This window comes from Antechinus flavipes, chromosome 6 (genome assembly GCF_016432865.1).
Source record: "Antechinus flavipes isolate AdamAnt ecotype Samford, QLD, Australia chromosome 6, AdamAnt_v2, whole genome shotgun sequence".
NCBI lineage: Eukaryota > Metazoa > Chordata > Mammalia > Dasyuromorphia > Dasyuridae > Antechinus > Antechinus flavipes.
In genome coordinates, this window is record NC_067403.1 from 133,010,565 (window position 1) to 133,037,918 (window position 27,354).

At 36.8% G+C, this 27,354-nt stretch overlaps 1 protein-coding gene across 5 annotated transcripts in view; it reads right to left on the bottom strand.

The window, feature by feature from the left end:
* Positions 1-27,354, bottom strand: part of EGF (epidermal growth factor) — a 177,268-nt gene that overhangs the window by 53,114 nt on the left and 96,800 nt on the right. For all 5 annotated transcript variants that reach the window (XR_007948135.1, XM_051965114.1, XM_051965115.1 and 2 more), the window contains exons 17-21: positions 26,451-26,576; positions 21,914-22,036; positions 18,685-18,820; positions 10,619-10,783; positions 487-592 (exon numbers count right to left, since the gene is read on the bottom strand). Coding sequence is in view for 4 of the 5 variants with exons in the window: in XM_051965114.1 (XP_051821074.1) it covers positions 487-592; positions 10,619-10,783; positions 18,685-18,820; positions 21,914-22,036; positions 26,451-26,576 (656 nt within the window). In the remaining variant the exon portion in view is untranslated. The remainder of the gene's footprint in view (positions 1-486; positions 593-10,618; positions 10,784-18,684; positions 18,821-21,913; positions 22,037-26,450; positions 26,577-27,354) is intronic.

The window sequence follows — 27,354 nt, forward strand, 5'->3', positions numbered from 1 at the left end:
ATATTATACAATGAAGAATTGTGGTTGTTTTAGCTATTCTCAACAACACAATGATCCAAGATAATCCCAAAGGGATGATTATGAAGCATAATATCTGTCTCCAGAAAAAGAATTAAGATTGTTTAAATATAGACTGAAGCCGTTTCTTTTCTTATATTCAAGTCTTCTTGTACAAAATGATTAATGTGGAAATGTTTTACATGATTGCATATGTACAATTTATATCAGGGAGTGGCAAAGGGGAGGAGGCGATAGAATTTGAAACTCAAAATCTTAAAAATAAAATCCAAATGTTAATAATTTGTTTTAACCTATAATGGGAAGGAGGGGGGAGATAAAATATATTAAATTTCAAAATGAAAACTCAATATTCCAACAGTTACTTAAGACAGAAGTTATTGGATAAGTAATCAAAAATGGATTCTTAGTGGCCCTTTGGTTTTCCCTACTTCCTTCTATGCCTAATCTTTTTGAATATGGAATTACCCAAGGCTTGTGATTAGGAGGCATCATGTCTTCTCCAAGGGTACTGGAAACTATGGATTCCCCTGTCATCTCAGAGGTTGGATTCTTCTTATGGAGCTTCTGAGTCCTGTGACAAAAACAAATATTGGGACTGAAACACCATTCTAGCCAACCAACTCAAATGGAGTCACAACTTTGTGAATTGCTTAGAAGCTCTAATGTCTCCTCTGTTAGAATGTAAGTTCTTTAGAGGGCAAGAATTATTTTTTTTGGTTTTTGGCTTTCTGTCCTCAGTGCTTAGCATAGTGGCCTTTAATAAATGGTTGTTGGTTAAATGACTTTGTATCCTCAGCACTTAGGACTTAGATGCCTTCCCTGATTCTGCTCCTACTCCTACTCATAGTTTCTTTAAAAGAATAGATACTTGGTAAATCCTTGTTCTCAGTAGTCAAGTAGCATAGTGAATTTGCAGTTAGGAAAACCTTACTTCAAATCCTGCCTCATACACTTACTAGATATATACCCCCATGGGCAAGTAATTTAATTTCACTCAGCTTCAATCTTCTGTGCAATGGGGATGATAGTGATGTAACATAGCTTCTAGGAAAGACAGCAAAGATTTTGAGGAAACCCGTCCTTGGAGTGCTATTGTTCTAATAATCTGTCAATGATTGTAAGGATCTTCTGGCCTAGGAATATAGTAATGTTTCTTTCCTTAGACTTTAGGGAAGATATATTAGTGATCCTGAGAATCCCTGACCTTACAGTGCTATTGCTCTGGTAATGTCTGTCAATAATTGTAAAGTCTTCTGGCCTTAGAATAGTCCTACAAACATTAGTGAGTGACATACAGATAATCTGTTGATCAGTGATAACCAAGTTCCTGAGACCACTCCTGAATAAGACCACCCCTCAAACCTATCTGAAAGCTATACATTTAGCAAATAAATAACATGAAGCTTTGATCCAACTCTGTCCTATAAATCTACCTCCTTGCTTCAGGCTCCTTGCTAACCTCTTCTGGAACTCAGCCTGCTTCATTTGGCGTTATAATTACAGTAAACTTTGCCCCTTGACCTGAATATGGGTTCAAGCCTGCAAATTCTTTTAAGATACCTTGCAACACCAGTCTGTGACCACAAACTTTTGGGGTCCCCCTTCCCAACCTCAACATTTGTTGACCCATACAGGAAGAGTCTGGCTTCCCCTGGCTTCATTCCCTCCTTGTCAAGATAAGCCCCCCATTTTTTTCTCCCACACTCTTATAGCTGGGACACCTAAGCCACTGGGAGAAGGTTTGTCTGGGTCGTGATGAGCCCCACGCTCACCAAGTTTTCTTTGACTGAGGAGGCCCAGACTGGGAAATTCTTGCAATTTTCAGCAAAGTTCCTAGGAAACCTTTGCCATCCATTCACCTTCTCTGGGATGCCAGAAAAGACAAAGTGCTACAGGAAAGCTTTTGGCAAAATTTTATGGCTTTGGCAAAGATAGGACAGTCCTCTTTCATGTCATTTTGTCTGTCTGCCTTTCTGTGCAGAATATCTGTGCTATGTTTGTTCTGTGAGTTACCTGGAAAGATCTAAAATGCAACCAGCAAGAAGAAAAACAAAACAAAACAAAATAAACCTCTATGCTGTAGTTAGAATACTGGGAAAATTTCTTTTAAAAGCCTAACTTTTTTTCTGTGAACTTCAGCTCTGGTCAAGCTGGGGGCTACACAAAAAAGTTAGCTAATTAAAATTAAAATAACATCTTAGTAGATTCTCAAAATTTTGAAAACAATGCTTAGGAAGTTTGGCAAGTAGTCATTTTAAGATTGCAAGAAAAATTCCTGAAACATTGGGGATAATTCCAGGAAGTTATCCCATTCTGGAAGAAAAGAAAAAGGAAAAACAAATCAGGTAAATAGCAACTTTTTGCTAACCTTTCCATGACTCCTTTCTTGTCTGGAGTCCCTCTTTTGCTTAGCCCCTTCCCTGTTTTGTAAGTTTGCCAGTTTTCTTGAAACCATAAGGGTAAGCAAGATCATCAGCTCTAAGAACTGAGCCAGTTTAGGATTTATAGTTTCTAAACCAGGAATACATTTACTAAGAATTTATAAGCCAATATAATGACTGATCACCAGGATAAGTTTAAATAGATAAAACATGTTAAACAAAATCTCTTATGGGTTTAAATCCTAGTAAACTTTTAAAATAATGTACCTAGCCCTAAGCTGTGATTCATAGAATTTGCTATTAGATAAAATCTCTTGGGACTATAATTGATATTTTTTGAGTTTTGAATCAGATTGCCTGATCGTTAAGTCAGTAACCCACCCTTCAAGAGAAATGCCGTGTCTATGTGGATGCTTTCTCTGAGAAAGAAGACAATCTTAGCCTCTGCTTAAGGTGGTATCCTTCTGACTCAGTTGCCCAGTTCTGTTTCTTTGTTTCCTACCTGATTATTCCTGAGTCTGGCTATGAGGTAGAATTATTACTGCATGATTGGCTGTCAAACAGATCTAAGGATGCTTATCCTATCATATATATGCTCTCTCTCAGAATGAGGCCTGAAGGACCTGTTTTGATGCTATTATAATCATGTTCCTGCTTTTTTCCTCTTATGGCAAATTGCTATTATCAGGTCAGTAGAAACTATGAGCCCAATATAAGTATCCCAGGGAACACAATGGTTTTCTACCTTAAACCTTAAAGACGCTTTCCTTTGCATACCTTTGCATACAGAGTCATAATTTCTTTTTGCCCTTGAAGGAGCAAATCCAGGGGAACGGAACCCCCCACCAATGAACATAGCCAGTATGGGTTAAATGAAATATCTTGATCTGCAGCCCCATCTGAGAGGTGTCTCTGGCTGCAGCCATACAAATCCTTAACTTCCAGCCCTCCTCCCCCACACAAAGCTATGAAGTTTCTTTATTTAAAGGCCCACACAACCTTATGAGTTTCTTAAGACCTTAAAAGCTAAACTAATCTCATGCCCTGGCTTTAGCTCTACCTAAAGCCTTTTATATTGTACATTGATGGAAGGCTGGACCAGGTCCCAGGGATCTCAATTTGACTAGGGTCTCTGGAATCCTATCCTTGCCTAAAAGCTAATTGTCACAGCCCTTCTGAGGAAGCCTCTAAGCTCATCATCAGGTTCAGAGCATTTTTGAAGCCAAAAGGCATCAGTAGGAACCTTACCAGGATCAGGCTCTCCTGCTAGATACTCTCGACTTGACTCTCCTAGTGTGCCACCTCCTTAACACTACCACTCTGCTCCCTGACAACACTCAGTCAGGTGACATTACAAGCCAGATGGTGAATGGTTTACAGATGGGTCCAGTTTTCTTGAAAATGGAGAAAGGAAGGCAAGTTATACTGTGATGACCCTCAATAGTACCTTAGAGGCTAAACCGCTCCCCCTCCCCCACCCCCTCCCCCCCAGGACTTTTGCCCAGAAAGTTGAACCCATTGCCTTTACTAGGGCTTTAGAACTGGTGAAAGGAATGAGAGTGAACATCTATGCAGACTTCAAATATGCTTTTTATATTTTGCACTCATGGAGCTATATGGAAAGAAAGGGGACTTGTGACAGCAAAAATTCTATTAAATATGCAAGGGGAATTCTACAGCTATTACAAACTGTCCACAAACCTAGAGAGGTTTCTGTTATGTAAAGGACACCAGAAGGGAGATTTACATGAGGCCAAGGGGAATAAGTTTGCAGATTTAGCAACAGCCTATTTGCTCCTGACCATGGCACCTTTAATTCCCCAGCTCTCTGATTCTTACATCCTTTCTACTTCTGGGCATTTTCAAACACTCTCAGGCCAGCTTCTAATCTCAGAAGCAAGCCAGTGGGGACTTCTTTTTGGCCTGCCCAGCTCTTTGCAGAATGACAGTGGCCCAGCCTTCACTTCGCAAATAACTCAAAAGGTGGCTGAGAAACTTAAGATTAGCTTGCTTTCTTATTATTTTCCACTTTTTCCAAATGTACCTTAATAACACTCCAAGGATGAGAGCTTTGCTTCTAGTATTTTCTCTCCACCTCTCTCACTGTCACTCTGTGGGCCCCCACCAGTAGAGAGATAATTTCCTAGTCTTTAGTCAGGCTAGAGACCTCCATGGGCAGTGGGGGCATTCAAGATTGCTGGATGTGCCCTCAGCATCCTCAAGTAGCCCACATGTGCAACCTAACACATTATTTGCAAAGGTCCCATTCCCAAATGTCACCATCCCCATCCTGGAAGCCACCCCATTACTAGCTAATTCCCAGGAGAATAACTTTAACCTGACTATCCCTTATTTTCTTGTGAGAAGGATCTCTTACCCACAAAATAATTGTAGGACATCCATTCCAAAATTATTCTGGCAAACTCATTCATAATGCTTTTATACTACCTTCCTTGAAGCCTCTTCATAACCTCCTGAGAACTAACATTCCAATTGATATGTCATGTAATTGTAATCATTCTTGGGAATAACTAACTAGGAAGCTACTATAAAACTTTACCTCAGGTATCATCTGTGCACCTAAAGGATATGATTTTCTTTGTAAAATGGGTTTGCCATCTTACTTCGAAGTTTCTGAGGGATCTGTTAAAAGGAATGCCTCTGACTGGAACCCTCCTCAATCTCTCTAACACCTTTTAAACATTATGGTGCTTGTACCTCAGGTCATCTAAGTGTTCCTTTCACCATGTATAATGCCACTGGTTCAGACACTGCCCCCACACCTTCAAGGAAACAAAAGCAGGGATTTTGGGGAAAGCATTCTTTGGTATTTATCCTAGGAAAATCTGTTTGGATGAGAGGCATTCGTGATAGCCTCATCTCACCCCACCCCAGCCTTCCTCTGGGTGGGGTTCTTGGCCATTGTCTCTACTAACCCCCATACTAACTCCATTTTTAATTATTCTTTTTTTTTTTTTGGCTCATATTTGGCCCCTTCATTTTTTTATTTTTTTGCTGAAGCAATTGGGGTTAAGTGACTTGTCCAGGGTCACACAGACAGGAAGTGTTAAGTGTCTGAGGCCAGATTTGAACTCAGGTCCTCCTGTCTTCAGGACTGATTCTCTATCCACTGCACCACCTAGCTGCCTCTGGCCCCTTCATTTTTAATCTATTTGTGAGATTTGTTTCCTCCAGGCCCCAAGCTCTGAACTTCCAAGTATTTGTTCACCCTGAGTACCACTGGCTAATTGATTCTGACACCCAGCACCTCTCTGAATGTTGCTGCTGCCGTCTTAAAGGTGCATGCCTCTCCATCCCCAGTCTGAACCCCAGTAGGCAAAGGATAGCTCTACCCTTATCAGCATGAAGCAGCTCCAGAAAATGAGATCTCCATTCCTTTGTCCCAAATAAATTTGAGGTACAAACTGCTTGAGAGGGAAAAAATGGTGTAATATAGCTTCCAGGGGAGATAGCAATGATTTTGAGGTCTCCCAACCTTGAAGTGTTATAGTTCTAACAATCTGTGTCAAGGATTGTAAGGGTCTTGTGGCCTAGGAATGTAATAATGTTTCTTCCCTAAAACTTTAGGGAAAATATATTAGTGATTCTGAGAACCCCTGACCTTAGAGTGTTATTGTTGTGGTAAGTTGTCTTTCAATAATGTAAAAGTCCTCTGGCCTAGGAATATAATATTTCTTCCCTTATATTAGTGATCCTGAAGCCCTCTAACTTTAGAGTGCTATTGTTCTGGTAATCTGTCTGTCAATAATTGCAAAATCTTTTGGCCTTAGAATAGTCCTACAAACATTACTGAGTGATAGATAATGTGTTGGTCAGTGATAACCAAGTTCCTGAGATAATAGTGAATAAGATCACCCCTCAAACCTACCTGAAAGCCATAAATTTAGCAAATAAGGAACATGAAACTCTGATCCAACTCTGTCCTATAAATCTATCTCCTTGCTTCAGGTTCTTTGCTAACCTCCTCTGGAGCTTAGCCTGCTTTAATTGGTGTTATAATTACAATAAACTTTGCCCCTTGACTTGAAAACGAATTCAAGCCTGCAAATTCTTTTAAGACCTTACAACACCAGTCTGTGACCCCAAACTTTTGGGGTTCCCTTTCCCAACTTCAACAATAGCATCTATCTCTCATGATTGTTGTTGGAGACAGGTATTATGGTCACAGGATATATAGCTAGGATACATCTGAGGCCAGATTTGAATGCAGCTAAGTGGCAGAATAGACCTGGAGGCAGAAAAACCTGAGTTTAAATCTTGCCTTAGATACTTATTAGCTGTATGACTCTGGCCAAGTTATTTTATCTCTCTGTCTCAGTTTCCTCAAGTACAAAATTCGGATAAAAATAACACGTACATCTCAGGTTTCTTGTGAAAATCAAATGAGACAGATGTTTGTAAAGCATACAATCCATATTTAATAATTACTTGTTTCCTTCCTTCTTTTAACATATGAAAAAACTGAGGACCAAAAATCCTAAGTGAATATTACTCCCAAACCTTAATGGAGCAGAGCTGCATCTCATTGGAGGGTCTCCAATTCACCATCCAGTAGTTTTCTGATGTTTAACATCATGGTACCAAGTGTTGATTTACTAGCAGGGAAAATGATATGCAAATATGAAGTAATCATGTTTCATGTAATGTTAATCTGCAGAAGAAATTTTATCTAATTTAGATTCTAACATATCCTTAATTTGAAAGAGGAATACAGGAGAAGGATATAGACAGGCAAGATTGGGAATGAGATACGGGGGAAAAAAGCTACTGTTAACTCTCTGGAAATGAATTACATAGACTAGAGATCCTACTGTCAGGCACATACTCCAAGTAGGTCAATGATTTTTTTCTTAAGGCTCTAAAAATATTTATACTAATCCTTTCGTAGTAGCAAAGAGAGGAAAACTATAAACAGTGATTTATTAAGTTCTTACTGTGTGCCAAGAACTGTACTAAGCACTGATAGAACAAAGAACTGAAAAAAGCAGGGTCCCTGCTCTTCAGCAACTCTCATTCTAATGGAAATGAAATAGAATATTCTTCAATTAGGGAATGGCTAAACCAATTGTAGTACATGAATATAATAGAATATTGTTGTGCTGTAAGAAACACGGACTACAAAGAAATGTGGGAAGATTAATATAAACTGATACAAAATGAAGTAATTAAAATTAGGAATAAATTGAAACCAATGACTACAACAATTAAAAGGAAAAATCAACAATAAAACAATTGAAATAAAATCATAATGACCTACCTTGATTCCAAAGGAAAAAATATGAAAATGTTGCTTCTTCCCTATTTGCAGACATACAGGGTTATAGGTATAGCTGTAGAATATGGTTGGTGTTTTAATTAGTTTTGTTGTACTATTTCTTTTTATTGTTGTTGTTGTTGACTTGTGTCCAATTTACTGTGATCTCATTTGAGGTTTTCTTGGTAAAGATACTAGAGTGGTGTGCCATTCTCCAACTTATTTTACAGAAAAGGAAAATGAGGCAAATAGAGTTAAGTGACATACCCAGAATCATATAGTTAAGACATATCTGAGGCCAGATTTGAATGCAGAAAAATTAATCTTCCTAACTCCAGGCCCAGTATTCTATCTACTGTCCCATTTCTTTTTTTTTCCTTTGTTGTGAAGGATTAATATTTAAAAGGTAGATAAAAGAGACATATATTGGGAAATGTAGATGATGTAAAAATAAAAGATATTAATAAATTCTTAAATAAATAAAATTAATTCATGTAGTATTAAGGAAAATCCATGTTTCTAAAGTGAGAAAATCTGGGTTCAAATCCTTCTGATAATTACTATCTCTGTGACCTTAGACATATCATTCTAAGCCTCCAGGAATTAGTTTGCTTATCTAGAAAATGAGAGGATCCCACTAGATGACTTTTAAGGTACCATTCAGCTTTAGATCCATGATCTAGGACCCTAGAGTCCTAGGGTAATTCATATGTACAAAATAAAAACAATGAAATTTCAAGGTCAATACTTATCTTGATTCTTCGCTGTTGATACCAAAAGACTTGGGGAAGGGAAGGAGTAGATTAAATTACTAGCTTTAGCTTTACATGAATGATATAGCCAGGGCTATGGTACAAATCCTATTAACCAAAACATATAAATGAAAATTGTGTAGTTGAAGTGAAAAGTTATACCAAACAAAACCTTTAGATAAAGTACGGAATAACCCTTATTAAAAGACGGGGGTAGGGGGGAGAGAAGGGAAGGAGGGAGAGGGAGAGGAAGAGGGAGATGCTGATAACTTTTTACTTAGATAGTCCTATCTCTACTTGTACCTTTGGGAATAGAGTCATACAAGTCCAGGATGTGTGAGGGCAGCTGAAGTCTTTATTTGTATATTTATCCTATATACATCATTCAACTGCTTTAGCTTTCAAATCCCAAGTCAAGAAAACAGACTGATTTGCAATTAGCTTTAAATCCAAGAGCTCTGAAATAGTCAATAGAACATGAGAAATATAGTGGCACTGTGACCATAGCTTAATATATTTTCACCCATTAAATAAGAAAAGTCTCTAAGTTAATTACACTAAGAAACCCCTGAGCTGGAATTTCTTTCCTCAGGCTTTTTTTTGGGGGAGGAAGGGTGGGGATGGGAAGGAGGAGAAAACTACTACAAAAGCAATAGCAAATAGTCTATTTTCTTTCTGACCATCAAGAGTTACGAATGTCTCAGCTGTTCAGTATTCTAAGGCCAACATCAGACTAAGAAAAGCAGATTTTTTTGATGCCCAATAATAATAATATCTGGATATTTATTCTATATCTCAGGATATTCTTTTCCTAGCTATGTCTACCACCTCCAGTAGGGGTGATTTTCTATGAAGAAGTAGCCACCAGATCATGTATTATGCTAATACTCATGGAATAGAACAGAGCCATCCTCTCTAAATATAAACAAGTTGGTGTGCTAGATCTATAGACGCTTCTCCACTCTGGTCCTCGTCTTGATTTCTAAGTCCAAGCAAAACAAGTTTAGACTTTTCTTTCACATAATAAGTTTTCAAATATTTGCTGTTACTTTCTCCCTCCACTGGTATATTGGGGCCAGCTCCAATATAGGTTCAAGCTGACTGTTAAATTTCCTAAGAAATTGGAAAATGCTACAAATCAGGACCTGATTTATTGTTTTATTGGTGGAGAAAATGTTAATAATACAGAATAAACTTAAATATGTGTCATTAGCAAACTTTATTTTTGAAAATTGTTACACAGTTACCAACACAGCTTTGCCTCTTTCCTAATTCTTCTTCCCAGTTCCTTTCATCAATTCTTAGATGACATTAAGTCTCCTAATTACCCTAATTGCCCTCTTTTAGAGTGATCTATTTGATGAGACTGTAGGATCTCATGTTTCTCTTATTCTGTACTTATGTAGCAGTGTTTGGATTTTTTAATAACCCCAGCAAATGAGTTTTCATTTATCTTTGTCTTTGAATGTTAAGTTACTAGAAAATAGGGACCAAATCTATTAAGTTAGCAGGATAAATTCTATTTTAATAGCTTTTTCCCCCAAAATACATGCAAAGATAGTTTTTAACATTCACCTTTGCAAAACTTTATGCTTCAGCAGGATGGATTTTTGTTTTTTTTTGCGGAGGCAATTGGGGTCAAGTGGCTTGCCCAGGGTCAAACAGCTAGCAAGTGTTAAGTGTTTGAGACTAGATTTGGTCCTCCTGACTTCAGGGTGGATTCTTTAAAAAATAATTTTAAATGATGATGATAGGTATGTAGCATAGCTTACTAATAGAGAATTGGGCTATGAATCAAGACCAGGATTGAGTCTCTGATACATACTGATCATGTGACCTGAGCAAGTCTCAGCCTCTCAGTACTCATCTAAGCAATGCTTTAAAACTATATACTTCAGTTGTGATTATTGTTTAAACATTTTTTTAATCCTGTCCAACTCTTTGTGACTTTGGTGTTATCTTGGCAAAAATACTGGAATTGTTAGTTATTTCCTTCTCTAGCTCATTTTACAGATTAAGAAACTCAAACAAACAAGGCTAAGTGACTTGCCCAGGGCCATACAACTAATAAGTTTTGTTTTTTAAAAGCTAGTTCTGCAGCTTATGCCTATTCAGTTGAGCACAGGTGGTGTGTCTTGGTTAGGAGTTGAAGCATTTATTCTGAATTTCTGATAGAATAAAAGTTTCACCTGAAATAGTAAGTCATCCCCAAGGCTAGAAGAAGCATCAGAACCAGCACAATTATGCAGACTGCCATGGTGATGTTGTGCTGTTTTGCCTTTGCCATGTGCCGCATCTCCCACCATTCCAGGTCACTATGCTGACAGCGCTCTCCCACGTAGCCAACCACGCATCTGTAATAACACACATGTGAAGAAAAATAACAGTTTCTCAGGGCACTCCTGGTATTCTCCAGTGTATTTCCTGACCATCAGTGTCAAGGCATCCACGAGCAATGTCTGGTCAAAGTCCACCCCACCCCCACCCCCAGACCCTGTATTTCCAACATCAGCATTTTTGAAGGTGTCTTAGAAATCTATCATGGATCAAGGAAGGTCATTGAGATTTACAAGCTAACCCAGTGAGGACTTTTTGATTCTGTCTGTTTACCCTGGGATTGACAGTGCATTCCACCTCTACAAAGCATTGATTAAAGATCAGGTTCTGTTATTCTAAAATCCTAAAAAGCCACACATAAAAACCAGCCCACAATACCTGCAACCTAAGAAATAGCAGGATGGATCAGATCAAGGAAAAAGAAAGAATTGCAGAGGAATCCTCTCCAATCCCATCTGGAAATTGAGGAATAAAAGATCATGTGGAGCCTCTGAACCAATGACAAAGGTATGCAGTATGGAGAACATAAATACTATGTTATAATGGCGGCTACATGACATAGAGTGCTAGGCCTGGACTTAGGAAGACCCAATTTCGAATCTAACCTTAAGCAAGTCATGTAAATTCTGTTTGCCTTGCTTTCCTCAGCTATGGAGGGAAATGATACACAAATGGAGTTTTAAACAATGAGGTGGACTGATTGAAATAACTCAATAACAATAAAAATAGCACCTAATTCCCAGGGCTATTGTGAAGATCAAATGAGGTAATATTTGTAACCTATATAATAGATGCTTAATGAATTTTTCTTCTTTTCCTTAGCCAATCCCCCTCCCCCAGCATCCTTCAAAATTTAGCTCAAATTAACTTTCTGTGAGAAGCCTTTACTAATCCTCCTTAATGCTAGTGTTTTTCTTTTGAGATTATCACCTGCTTATCATGTGTGCCTCAAGGATGTTTATGTGTATATGTGTGTATGTGTGTGTGTGTGTGTGTGTGTGTGTGTGTGTGCACATATAGAGTATGTGAGTATGTTGCACAAAAGATATATCGCAAACAAATGTATAGTTAGCATGTTGTCTTCCAGGCTAGAAGTAAGTTTCTTGAAATCAGGGATTGTGTTTTTTCTATTCTTTTTATCCCTAGTGGTTAACAATAGGCCTCTCACAAGTAGGTACAAAATAAAAACATATTAACTGAGTAATAAAACCTAAAATAAAGTTCCCCCCAAATTTTTTTGCATTAAAAATAAAGATCTCTCTCTTTCTCCTCTCTTCCTCCCTCTTTTTCTCTGTTACACACACACACACACACACACACACACACACACACACACACACACACCATTTTCATTTGAAATTACCAAATATATGTATGGTCCAAAATTTTGTTACCAAAATATTGTATGGTCAATTTCTTCCTTTGTGATTGTTTTGTTAATGACACAATGGTGCCATCTACTGGGGAAAAGCTCTCTATCACCCCTTCCTAGGCATGAACATAAATTCATCTTTTCCACATCACAACTTTCTCTATCACCATTTTGGTATATCGTGGATCAGCATTAGAAATTAAATGGAAATTTTGGGTGAATTTTGAGGAACCTGCAGACAACAAAGACCAGTAGATAACACGAAAAAAGTTTAGAAATACAGAAATACATAAAATATATGTATTGTATTATATAATATCAACATATTTTCCCCCTAAACAATTGGGGTTAAATTATTTGCCCAGGGTCATACAGCTAAGAAGTGTTACTCCAGGGGTAGTACTCTAGTCACTGCACCATCTAGCTTCCATAGTTTAATAATAATTTAAATAATAATTCAGACAAAAAATTTTACACAGATTTTCCAGATAGCAGTGGAAAATTCCCCCATTTACATTCACCCAGATGTAAAAGGGATAACTACATGCAGGATCAAGCTAATGGTATTCTATCATTCAGCTGAACACTCTCAATCAGTGGTGATTTAGCAAAAATCTTAAATAGGCCAAATGTTGCATTGGACACTAAAGATATTTAAAGAAGAGTGAAATCGTCTCTGTCCCTAAAGAATTTACATATTTATAATCTATTTAAGTTCCTTGAACTAGACCGGAGGCCCAGAGGGGTTTAAATTACTTCCTTTTTAAATTTGAAAAACACAGTAAGAAAAAAAAGAAAATAGAAAAGAAATACAAAACAAAACAAAACAAAAGAGAATATTGTTGTGCTCAGCAAAATATCAGGGAGGATTCAAAATATATAATAACAAAGTACCAAATGCATACACACAAACACACACACACACCCCTACTTACACCTACTTCTTTCTTATGCTTGCTACTTCTTTAATTAAATTCTGCCTCATAACTTGCTTTGCTATTACTTACCCTCCCCCTCACCCAAGGATCCCTCTCTTGCCTTCTTCTCTCACCCTTTGCTTCCTTATCTACTCATTCCTCCCCATGTATTTATTTAAGGGTTTTGGAAGGTGCTATATTCTTCAGGGAAAATATGTAGTATTGCCAATTGAATCTATTCCCGATATGTGTAGGTTTTCAGAACTATGAGCTCTCCTCCTCCCTCATTTGTATAACATGATTGCCATTTTTACCTTAACTCTGCCAATTTTTCTTTTGAGCTACTCTATTGTTGATATGAATCATATATATATATGTATGTATGTATATAAAACATAAATAATTTGTCCATGATGAAAGTTTGTCCATGTTAAGTTCCTTAAAAGTGATCTTTCATGTTGTCTTATATTGTTATGGGCCAGAACTCTGAACTTGAAACAACAATTCTTACAAGATACTAAGTGGAATTAATGAGACAATTATTACCATTGCTAGTTTAGCATCTAGTTTAGCATGGTGCTTAATAGTTATCTAGTTCAATACATGTACTTAGTACTATAGATTTCTACAAGATTCACACCTATAATAAGAGAGCATATAAGTTTGGACAAACTCAGCCAGATTCAGAAGCAGAGAAGGCAAGAGTCCTGAAGGCTGAAGCATAAGCCCTTGGATTCAGATTCATAGAGCTAGAGAAGACAAGCACACTACAAGCTCCTGGTTGCAGGCTCTCTTCTTACATTTCTCCACTGAGACCAACGCCAGTCTGAAAGGCTCTACAGAAAGCTGCCCAGCCCCAGGAAGGAGATAATAAAGACTCTGGACTTTAACACTTGGCTATTCTCAAGGTGATTCCTGAACTGAAAGGAAGGCTGCCCCAGAAGCCCCCAAACCAGAGAATAATACGTTATATGTTAAATTTTCTGTGAAGTTCAGGTTCTGTTGATAGAAAATCCTGAAAATCTACAAGTTCATTGAATGCCCATTTTTTCTCATTCAGAATTCTAGATAATTTTGTTGGATATGATATTTTTGGCTGCAGGCCTAGTTGATTGCCAGTAGATATGATTCCAGGACTTGTGGTCTTTTATTATAGCAGCTGTTCTAAGTCTTGTACAATTCTAATTGTAGCTCCAGTATATTTGAATTGTTTTTTTCTTGTTTCTTACAAAATTTTGATCTGGGGGTCTCAAAATTTGGCAATAATATTCCACAAAACTATTTCCACAAAGGATCTTGTGGAGGAGGTGATTGGTAGATTTTTTCTATTTCTACTTTCCTCTCATGTTTGATCACTACAGGACAATTTCTTGGATTATTTCCTGCATTACTATGTCAAGGTTCTTTTTTTTGGTCACAACTTTGGAGCAGTTCAATTATTCTTATATTTTTTCTTGATCTGTTCTCCAGATCGATTGTTTTTTCTTATAAGATGCTTCATATCCTGTCCTATTTTCTCATTCTTTATAATCTGCTTTGTTTTTTTCTTGGTCTCTCCTAGCTTCACTGACTTTCCCTTACTCAATTCTAATTTTTTTTTTTTTTTAATTTGCTGAGGCAATTGGAGTTAAGTGACTTGCCCAGAGTCACACAGCTAGGAACTGTTAGGTATCTGAGGCTAGATTTGAACTCAGGTCCTCCTGACTTCAGGGCTGGTGCTCTACCCCTGCACCACCTAGCTGCCCTATTCTAATTTTCAAAGCATTATTTTCATCTTTGAGACTCTGTACCTCTTTTTCTAGTTGGTTATTTTTTTTCATTAGTTTCTTATTTTTCTAGGATAGTATTTATTTATTTGTTTGTTTTTCCTCAATTTCTCTCATTTGATTTTTTAATTCTTTTTTGAGTTCTGTAAATTCTACCTGGGTAGGGAGTCATTTCACATTATTCTTTGGGATAGAAGCTTTTTTTTTTTTTTTTTTAACTAAAGTATCCTCCTCTGAAGATGAACTCTGGTCTTCCTTGTTCTCATAATATATTTCTATAGTGGGGTTCTTCTTTGTCAATTCATATTTTTTTAAATAAAAGGTATTAGTATAAGTACCTAAAATCATGGGGTGCGGAGATGATACCTCAAACTTCCCTTCAGCTCTCCCCTCTGATCAGGAATTTCAAACCAAGAGCTCTACCCTCCAGAAAGTATCCACAGCCTAGCAGTGTCCCTGAACCGCTGTCTCTACACTCATTGTGATCTAGTTCCTTGTCACCCAAGGCCCCATCTCAGTAGCAAAGCTGGGTCCAGTGTTTCCAATCAGCCAAGGTTCACTCAGTTTTCCCCGACTCAAACTCCTATTCCACAAACAGTCAGGAAAGTGAAAAGTCTCTCCAGTCACAGCTAGCTAACCCAACGGATCCCCATTTGATGTTTCTATGGAGCTAGCCCTGAGGTGTTTGCACTTTATCCGGGTTAATCACTAGCTTGAGGTCTTTCTTCAGATTTCAAGGGTTGTACACATGGAGGACCTCAGTTCTGCCCCAAGTCTTCTTGGTTTTTCACAAGTCTATGTTCACTCTTAGATGCAAATTTGTTCTGTTTGTGAGGGAAATTGGGAGAACTTGTTTACCAACTTATTCCCATCTTCCCAGAATCCTCTCCCTAAATGACTTTCTTAAAAGTTACAGAGCTAAGTTAATTACTTTAGGATTTAAGTGTGTTCACTTTAGATGGACCCTGGACCACTAATATTAATCAAAAAGGAATCCAAATATAAAGAGAGAAAAACTCCAAACATGCTCCACATCAACTAAATCAAAATTCCTCCTGAATTCTTCTACTTGGCTCCTGGATACTTCTGTCTGATCTGGGTCAGACTAAATGATGAGGCCAAGATCATATCAAGCTCAGTATTTACTTATATCAGGCATGTGGACAGAGGTGCCATGTTGCCATGGAAAAACACTGGATTGGGAATTGGGAGATCTATGTTTTAGTCCTAACTCCTCACTAGTTGTATAGTTAAATAGGATGTGTAATTTTTGAGCAAGTCATTTGAATATTTCTAGGACCTAGGTCTAACCTCAGAAGATAAGACAGATGATAACTAAAGACTCTTCAAGCTTAAAAATTGTCTGATTGATCGTGCAAATGAGATAGAAGCAGCTATTGGAAGGATATGCAAAAGATCCATGAAATCTTTTTTCAAGAAGAGCTCCCACATCTTTCCCTCCTGTAAGAACAAGAAGGAAAAAGAACAGAAATAATGGTTGGAGAGTTCAATGCTTTCTTTGGGTCCTATTCTATGAGTACTGTTGCTTCCCTCTCATGCATTACTTTGACAACTAATAAGAAGATAACGTCTGCCATTAAGCCACACTTCTGGTTCTCCACACGAATTTGGGAGGTTCTCAGACTATGCTGGGAATGTATAATGGAACTGGTTTGAGCTCTCAGAATCATTTCAGGCTGCAATTATCCCAAAGATCTCATCCTGAGGAAGGTCTTAATGAAGCTTTACCTAATAGCATTCAAAGCCTTGATAATGATTTTAATTATGTCTTACACTCATTTCAAAGAAAATAACATAAATATCAATGTCAATATCAGTGTGAAACATAGCATTCTACATTAGTCATTCATCTCCAGCAATATGCATCAGAATTGAACATCATTATTGTCAGATTCCTAATATGTGAAATTCAAGAGCATTCAAATAGTTGCAGAAGATTTGTAAAAGTAGTCTTAATAGTAATAGGATTTGGATGAGACTATTCATTGACAATTAACATAAAGCAATAATAACATTATCTTACATATTTTAAAACCTATCTTTGTACAGATCAAATAGTCAGGGATTTCCCCTGTCTTTTGATAAGCACATAGAGATGATGATGATGGTGATATTAATAATAATAATAGCTAACATTTATATAATGCTTAATCTATGCCAGGCACATAGTGCTTTACAATTTTTATCTCATTTGATGTTCAAAATTACTCTGGGTGCTATTATTATCTCCATTTTAGGATGAGACAAACTGAGGCAATATATGATTGATCTTTATATCAATTGAAAGAGTTGATGAAGAGATTGAAAAAGGAGATGTCAGTCATATAGCTAGAATGAAGAATAACAAATGGATGCTCTCTTGTATTCATACAAATGAATGCTTTCCCCATATTTAAACAAAGTCACACAACTAATAAATATCTGAGACTGAATTTGAACTCAAGTCTCCCTGCACTTTATCTACCATACCATCTAGTTGCCTCTATTCTAAATTTACATATAATTATTTATAATATATTTATTATAATATTGAGAGCAGTAGTTCTAAAATAGTGTTAAAATGTTAAAGGTTACAAAAAAACTAAGTGTTAAAAAATGTTAGTGAAGGTACTAAAGTATTAAAAAAAATTTCTCTGTGTTAAAAAATTCATAATACTACTAAGATGTTTTAATTTACAATAATTGAAATATAAGTAGCTATATTCCACAGAAATAACACCTCTTTGGAAAGTTATAAAAGGTTCCTGAGAATAAAAAAGTTGAGAAGCATAGATCTAGAGAAAAGCTCCAGTATGCTGGGCAGATGTCCCTGTGGAAGATTCATGGTATGGTATAGATAAGAGTTGCCCGGGATGAGAAAGCATGGATGGGTAGCAATATGTACCACAAGAGATAAATACCCATAACTATGATCTCAGATCCAGGAACATATTAAAGACTCAAAGACATTTGCTTCGGTTTTAAAATTTCCAAAGCACTTTACATACAATATCAAAATTATCAATAAGGGTAGCCAAAAAACCATAACAGTAACACATTCATAAGTATGTTGAGGTTGGTACTATCATCAATTATAAATAAGGAAAGAGACTTAAGGGAACCCACAGCCCAAGTGGACTTCTTTCTCCCCTCTTGCCAATCTTCCATGTTGCCTTGCTTGAAAGCAGGCAGTTAGATGAAAGTGAAATTTGGCTCAAAGCTAGATTTTTATTTCGAAAATAAATATATAAAGATACTAAAGGATAGGTTTTCAACAGTGAATGCAATAGACCTGCTTGCCAAGTTGCCCACATTTCCTGAAACCCAATGTTCATGTTCACATTTTCTTGATTTTGAATTACACACATTTCTGTAGGCACAATTGATCTGAAATCCTCTTGGAGAATGGGAAGGAATCAGAGAAGGAGGGGTAAGGCCAATAACTATAACCAGCTTTGAGAATCTAAATAGTACCTATTGAGAAGAGAGAGGATGAAACTAAATATTGGAGTTCAAGGCAAAATGATATAGTTGCAAAATTGTATCCTTTTTTTTTTTTTTTTTTTGCAAAACTAGAAATATCCACTGACTGCTCTTTTTCATGTTTCTAGAAGAAATGTCACAGTATTGAGACATTCTTCTCAATGTCCCAAAGCTGAGCAAAGAGTCTGAATTCTGCTAATAGTCTATTATTTGGAGAAAAGCACAGAACTCTTAGACTGGACACATTAATCTCAATAGACACTTCTACAGTTCAAATGATAGCTGATCTTCTAGAGTTAGAATGCTTTTTAAACTCCCTAGAAAATACATTGTTTCAGTACTCCCTCAAAAAGATACAATTAAGAAAGGCTCATACTCACTTGCATGCATAGTTTTCCAGTTCTGAAACATAAACACACACTCCTCCATGGAGGCAATATGAATCATATGGTGGTGGACACTCTGATTGCCTGTTTCTGATGAGGGAGAAAATATCATCTCCAGGCTGGAAAGATTCTGGAAGTCAATATTTCAGAAATATCTTTAAACCTTGATATTTTAAAAAATGATTCAACTATTCTTGGCACTATTATGGGTGTCTAATTTATATAAACAACTTGTAGTTTCATTTTCATATTAGTGGAAATATTAATGACAGTTTCACATGTCCACGCAAACCTTATTCTTTATTTACTAAAGTTAATGTCAATCCTGATTCAGTCAAACCTTTCTTCACCCTTTTATTTGACCTAGAGCATTCTACAGACAAATAAGACTGGAATGACAGCTACTAAAGCATCATGAACTCAAAGAATCCCAGGATTAAGAGTTGAAAGGAATCTTTGAGATAATCTAATTGATTCCTTTCATAAAGATGAGGAGATAAAGACCCAAAGGGCCTAAAATGACTTGTCTAAGATAACACAGCTAACGAAGATCAGATTTGGATTTTGAAATCAGGTTTTTTGACTTCTATAATTAAAAAAAAAAAAGGACCTATTTAATAAACAACACTTAATTAGTGATTGATGAGAGCTAACTTCAAAAGGCTATAATAATAAATAGCCAAACTATTCTCATACAAGCCAGAGAAAATAAATTCTTTGAAAAAGTCACTGAAACACTTTGGGTCAAGTTCTGTGCATACTATATGCCAGGCACTGTGATAAGAGCTTTTACAATTCACTGTCTCTGTATCTTTCACACCTTACCTCACACAATTGGAGATTTAGAATTTATCCATTTTATAGGAAAAGAAGGCCCAGAAAACTAATGTAACATCCTTGGTCCCCCATGTAATCTGACCTCTAGTGACACTTTTCTATTCCTCAAAGATACTATATTTCTAGACCTCTAGAATTTTCATTGGCTAGAATGCTCTTGGAATGCTTGGAATGCTCTCCCACCCTCATCTCTTCTTCTTAGCGTCTCCTCTGACTTTCTTCAAATTCCAGCTAAAATCACACCTTCTACAGAAAGTCTTTCCTGGTCCCTCTTAAATCAAGTGATTTTCTTCTGTTGATTATCTACAATTTATTTTGTATTTAACTTGTCTCCTCAATTAGACCCTGAGCTCTTTGAGATCAGGAACTGTGGTGAGCTTTTTCTTCTCAAAACGCAGCCAGGTGATAAAAGTTCAGATCTTTTATTATTTCCAATATAGCCCGGTTAGCTTGGAGGCCTATCTCTCTGCTTGGTTCCAAGAGCTCTCTCCAAATGTCTTTAAATCCAAAGGTCTGGTCCTTCAGCCTCTGCCTCTGCTTTCTTCAGCCTCCAGCCAGCTCCAGTCTTCATGTCATTCCGGTGAAATCTCGACTTGTAGCGTCTTCCTCTCTCCAGACCTCTTCGACTGGCCCATTGGCCTATTTATGCTCCTTCCAGAGAGAGGGATTATGGGTTTTCTCCCATAGTGCTCTCTGACCCAAAGCTTCAAGGGAGGTGTGAACTCATTGAACTCCAATGAGTAAAGGTGTGAACACAAGCCTTGTATTAATTAGTTCTACTTAGTACCTTGTTTCAGGTTCTGCCCAAAACATCTTCTTGTAAGATTAGATCAACTCTAATCAGTTAGCAGTTAGTAAGGATTCCAACAAGGAACTGTCTTCTATTGTTGTGCCACAGTTCGCTTTTATTGTCCTGCTTCAATTTCCCTAATTGTCCTACATCAGCTTCCCTAATTGTTCTAACTCAGTTTCCCTAAATTGTTGTGACTCAGTTTCCCTAAATTGATCTGCCTCCATTTCCCTTCATTGTTCTGCCTCAATCCCCTTAGTTGCAATGTGCCTTCCTTCCCCCCGTTTATTAGCGTTATATATATATATATATATATATATAAAACTCAGGGTTACTTATTCTAAAGTTATAAATTGTAAATATGTAAACCCAAGATGAGGGGGGAATTCAGACTTCCTGGCTCCTAACTCCCCCTAAGTCATCAAGAATTTATGGTCCTAACCCCCAACCTGTCAGAACTGGATTGATGGTCCCTGCCTGGAGATTCCCACTCACCAGAGTTTTGACTCCACTCTCTTTTGTTTAGCTACCTGAGCTAAGAGCTATAAATATGTCATTGAGAACTCACATTTGCTGCTGGATGCTTTGGACATCAGCCCTTGGGGCATTAAATAAACATTTATTGAACTGACTGATTTGACCAGCATCAAAAAGGAAAAGAGTAAGGATTTAAACCCAGGTCCTCTTCTCCAGAGCTACTCAAGGTGGAGTCCAAGTTTCCTTGAAGTAAAATGTAACCCATGAAAGGGTTTCCTCTTTCTAAAAATATTTTCCTTCAAAGTTCAGCTCAAATGCAGTCTCCTACAGGAAATCTACTTGATTCTTCCCCCATTGTGGCTAAAACCCTACTCAAAAAATTACTTAGCAATCCCTTTGTAATTCTACTTTGTCTATATTTCATATTTAATGTCCTGTGCAAATGTATACTTTTTCCCTCAAAAAAGAATGTAAGTTCCTTGAGGTTAGGGCTGGTTTGTTTTTGTCTTTGTATCCCCAGAATGTAAAATATGCCTGGAATGTAGTAAGTTTTAAATAAATGCTTTTCAGATGAATGAGTAAATAAGTGGACAGCTGAATAAATGAATGAATGAATGATATTGCTATTTTAGGGGGGAAAGACCAAAAAAAAAAAAAAGCCAAGATTGAATATTTTCCAGCCACCAGAAAGAAGAAAAATAATATGGAATTGAAGGTATCATGAAAGCAAATAAATAAATAGATCTCCTTCAGTTAGAGGGAAAAGAAAGTTTAGGAATAACCATTTCTTTTTATCATTAAAGTAATTCTCATGCTAAAGGATATTTAAGCACTCAGATGAATTCCCCTGACCCACCCAGAATTGTAGAGGGCAGTTATTATAGCAGACTCTGACATCAACATTACAAATCAGGAGATTAGCAGCATTGCAAAGCAATAATTCATTCCAGACATTATTATATTACTGGCAACTTGGAATTGTTGCCAATCAACTTAGGCAGGATAGAGAATGAAGCTTAATAGTGCTGAGTAATTCCCAGAATCTTCAGTAGAAATATCACTCATGAGGTTTTTCTTGAGTTAAATAGCATCTCTTCTTTGGACCACCCACTAACTTACCAGGACAAACAGATCCAAACCCAGGTGCATCATTAGAGCAGATGCAGGTGTAGCCTCCTTCTGTATTTTTACAGAGGGCATTTTCTCCACATATATGTGGTCCCATTTCACATTCATCAATGTCTTCAAGAGAAGCAGGTGTCAAAGGAAAGAAGAAATGATATGGAAAAAGGAAAAGGGAGACATAGTTAGAAAAATATAACATTCTTAGGGAGGAGGGTTCAACAAAAAGTTCTGTAATATTCCCTTCCTTAGAATTGAATTGATCATTATAGTCACTCCCCCCCCCAAAAAAAAATACTGGGATTGGGGGGAAGGTGAGAGAAAGAGAGAGAGCATGTCAAATCAGTCCTACATTTATATGAATTTACTGCTTTTTCCTTCAAAACAAGGGCATCTGAGCTGAAATGGCTTCATGCTCAAAGAACATTCTAGAAATTATGCTACCTAACAGTTAAGGGGGAAGATGAAAATTTTCTACCAGAGAAGTAAGAAAAAGAGGGAAATGATAAAAATGTAAACTGTAGGTAAATTTCCAGGAATTTAGATTGTTACTTAACCCTCTAAAATGTTTTCTTTCATATCAATTTCTGAATGAGATATAGTCTTAAATTTGACTTCTGTGAACATAACATGATATAGTGTAGGGATTTGACTTCCTAATCAGGAAGAGCCAAACCTCGTGTGCCTCGGCATAGCCCCAGGCAAATAGGCATCTTTCAGAGGCCAGACAACTGTGTGCTTCAGTATAGCTCCAGGGAAACACAGAAACACTTTCGGCCACGTTGTCCAGTACTAGACAGGAAGGTACCCCATGGACCTCAGGACAATATTAATGCAGCACCAGGTTAACATCAGGGCCTATAACCATTGCTGCAAGAAGCCTGAGACAGTATTCCTTCTACCCAGGGAGCAGAGCTCAAATTTAAAAGAAAGTTAAAAAGAAAGGGAGAGAAGAGGGAGGCAAGGGAGGAGGAAGGGAAGGGAAGGGAAAGAGAGAGAAGGGGATAGGGACAAAGAGAAGGAGGAAGAGGAGGAGGAGCAAAAAACAACAAAAAAAGAGTCTGACCACAAAAAGTTATGGTACTATGTTGACTGGGAAAACCAAGACACAAATTCAGAAGTGGACAACAATGTCAAAACACTAATGAATAAAATCCCAAAGATAAATGGAAAGTGGTCTCAAGCCCAAAAAGAATTCATGGAAGAGTTCAAAAAGGAGTTTTAAAAATCATATAAGAGAGGCAGAAGAAAAACTGGGAAAAGAAATGAGAACTGCAAGGGAATTATGAGGTAAAGAATCCTGCTTAAAAAGTAGGATTGGCTAAATGGAAGGAGATACAAAAATCCACTGAAGAAAACAACTCTTTAAAGAGTATATATAATTGGCCAAATGGAAAAGAAAGTACAAGACATCATAAAAGAAAATAAACACCCGAAAAATTAAAATTGGACAAGTGGATGCTAATGACTATATGAGACAACAAAAATCAATCAAACAACCATTTGCATCCAGAGAGAGAACTATGGAGACTGAATGTTCACTTTTTTCTTCCTTTTGGCTTTTTTTCCTTGTGTTTTTTTTTCCCTTTTGTTCTGATTTTTCTCTCCCATCATGATTCATATAGAAATATGTAAAATATGAATGTATGTGTATAATAAAAATAAATAAAAATATAACAAAGTTTTAATGTACAAAAAGAATCAAACAAATTCAAAAGAATTTTTTAAATGGAAGAAAATATAAAATACTTTATGGGAAAAACAAATGACCTGGAAACTAGATCTGGAGGAGACAATATCAGAATCACTGGACTATTGGAAAGCCATAATCAAAGGGAGAACCTGGAAGCATCTTGCAAGAAATTATCAAGGAAAATTGCCCAAAATATAAGATTCCAAAATAAAAACTCCAATGAATATTATTGTCAAATTTCAGAACACTCAGGTCAATGAAAAATACTATAAGGGCCAGAAAGAAACAATTCAAATATCTGAGAATTACAATCAGAATTACACAGCACATGACAGCTGCAATATTAAAGGACAGGAAGTCATGGAATATGATATTTCAGAAGGCAAAGGAGCTAAGACTATAACCAAGCATCATTTGTCCAGAAAACTTGAACCTAATATTTCAAGGCTGGGGAGGGGGGAGGGAGGGAGGGAAATGTGGGAGGGGAGTGTGGGGGAGTAGGGAAGAGGAAGGAAGGAGGAGGAGGGAATGGTCATTCCATAAAATAGAAGGATTTCAGGCTTTCATAAGAAGAAGGCCAGAACTAAACCAAAAATTTGATCTCCAATATCAAGATCCAAGAGAAGCAAAAACAAGTAAAAAGGGGGGGAAAAAATAAAGGATTTAGTAGAGCTGAATTGTTTATATCTTATAGGAAAATGACTTGTAATTCTTAAAAATTTTATCACCAATAGTACAGCTAGAAGGAATATACATAGAAAAAGGAAATGGATATAAGATAAATTTGGAGGAACGGCATAAAAAATAAATGATGAGAAAGAGTAGTACACTGGGTACAGAAGGCAGAATGAGGTAGAGTAGTGTAACAGTGTACTTCACATGAAGAGATGCAAAAGACATTACAGTGGAGGGAAAGATGGGAAGGTAGGTAATGAACATCACTCAAACTTTACTCTTATCTGTACTGGCTCAAAGAAGATATAATATACACAGTCAGTTGAATATAGAAATCTATTTTGCCCAACAGGGAAGTAGGAGGGATGGAGACAGAGGGTGGGGCACTGATAGAAAGAAAGACAGATCAAGGGAAGTGGTAGACTGAAAATACTGCTGAGGAGGAAAAGTGAAAAGAGAAAGACGATAAATAAGAGGAAGAAGAGGATGGAGGGGAACATAATCATAATATAACATAATCATAATCATAACAGTGAATGTGAATGGAATAAACTCTCATAAAACAGAAGCAGACAGCAGAGTGAATCAAAAAAAAGAAACCTACAATATGTTGTTTATAGAAACATACTTGAAACAAAGTCTCATACAGAATAAAGGTAAAGGGCTAGAGCAGAGTCCATTATGCTTAAGCTAAAGTTAAAAAAGCATGGGTAACAATCCTGATCTCAGACAAAGCAAAAGAAAAAATAGGTCTACTTCAAGATAAGAAACTACAACTTGCAAAAAGGTACCATAGATAATGAAGTAATATAAATACTAAAATATATGCACCAAGTGGTTTAGCATCCAAATTCTTAAGGGAAAAGTTTGGTGACTTATAGGAAGAAATAGAAGTATACTAGTGAGGACCTCAACTATTCCCTTCAGAACTCAGTAAGTTTAACCAAAAATTAAATAAGAAAGAAACTAAGGAGGTAGGTAGACTATTAGAAAAGTTAGATATAATAAATCTTTGACTGAATGAAGAAACTGAATGGGAAACAGAAAGGAATATATCCTTTTCTCTGCAGCATTAGCACTTACACAAAAATAAACCATATAATGGGAAACAAAAACCACAAAATCAAATGTAAAAATGTGGAATGTATTCTTCTCAGAATTGCATTTCAACATAGGGTTGTGGAAAGATAGATTAATTTTTTTTTGTTGTTTTGAGGTTTTTTTTTTTTGGGGGGGGTCACATAGCTAGTAAATGTTAAATATCTGAGACTGGATTTGAACTCCTACTCTATCCACTGAATCATCTCATTTACCCTGATAGATTAAAAATTAATTGGAAATTAGGTAATCTACTATAGACATTCATGTCACAGTTCTTCACTGCCTCAGTCCCTCACTGTGGATAGCTCTTTTAAAAAATGGAAAGAAATAGAAGCTAAGAGACTAAAGGAAATGAAATCCTATGGACAACTCCACATACTTCATTTTGACAAGGTTGGCTCCAGCAAGTCTTCACTTGTAGGGTAATACTACTGACAAGAGGAATGATAAGACAAGTCATGAAATGAACTGACTAAACTAAAAGCCACACCCAAATTCTGGCAGGATAGAGTGGTTATAAAAGTAGCTTTCTATTGAGCTTGTATGTCCTCTAGTTGCCCATAAAAATGTCAGCAGATTGAACCTCAGAATTATTTAACTCATCCAGAACACTAAAGATGAGTTTTCCCATAGAGCCCCATCCTTCCTCATTTATATGCACCACAACAATTTCCAATGAACCTTCAGCAGCTCCAAATTTCCTTCTAGTTCAGTTGCCAAATGAAGTGTCAGTGTAAAAGGGAGAAATCTACAGACAGCCTAAGGCAGAATATATTGATAAGTTACTGATGCCACTCAAATCTCAGAAAAAAGAATTTGAAAGGCAGAAGGGAGGAACACCAGCTGTCTTTCGAATCCTATTCACTGTGTATTAGTATGCAGACTCTCACGTTCTTTTCCCCCCAATAACTGAGAGATGTCAGGATAAATGCATCACATAGAGCCTTCTTTCATTTTGAGGTGCATTCTGTCTCATTCATTATTTTGTCTTCCTTGCTCATCTTCTTACCAGGGTCATTTCCTTGAATGCTATTATTTCTTTCACAAACCCCCCTTCTTTCTTACCATAACAGTTCAACCCATCTCCACTGTAGCCTTCCAAACACTTGCAGACATAGTCACCCTCAGTGTTGATGCATTCAGATGATTCTGGCTGGCAAAGTACATTATCCATTTCGCATTCATCAATATCTATGAGGAAAATGGTTCAACAGTCAAGATATAAAGACTATTCTGGAGTAAATGGTCAAAGTATAAAAGAAGGAAATATGGCAATTTAGAATCCTAAGCTGCATCCCAAAGCTTCTTCATGTAGTTAATTTCAGGACAAATATGCATGCAGTTCTCAAATATTTGGTTGAATAAGAGTCCTTTTAGGATGAGGAATCAGGACTAGACCTGATAGCTCATTGGTAGAAGGAAACTTGATGAAAAGTCTTAATGCAGTATATCTCCATTCAACCCAAAAAACATCATTAAGATGAAGAAACTGAGGCAAATAGAGTTAAGTGAATTGGCAGGGTCCCACAGCTAGTATGTGTCAAAGGTCAAATTTGAACTCAGGTCTTCCAGACTCCAGACCTGGCATTCTAACCACTGTGCCATCTAGTTGTCCATAATATAAAGGTAAAATAACATAATTTCTTCTCTCAGGAAGTTAATGTAGGTAAATAAATTTTAGTATTAAAGGTTATATTCACTATGTTTATATCGATCCCTTCCACAGATTTTTTTCCCAGTTAATGACAATATATATTCTGTGGTTATCAGTACAAGGTAGAAACTAATACAACATAAGTCACTGCCTAACAGCAATTTATGAACATCTGACCTCTTAAAAAAAATGCTTTTGGTGGCTTTGAAAAGATGATTTTAAAATTATGTTTGTGCTTATTCTTTTATTGCCAAAGCTAATTGCTGACTTTTCTTCTCTGTTAAACCTATGTAATCATGTATGTATGTATATATC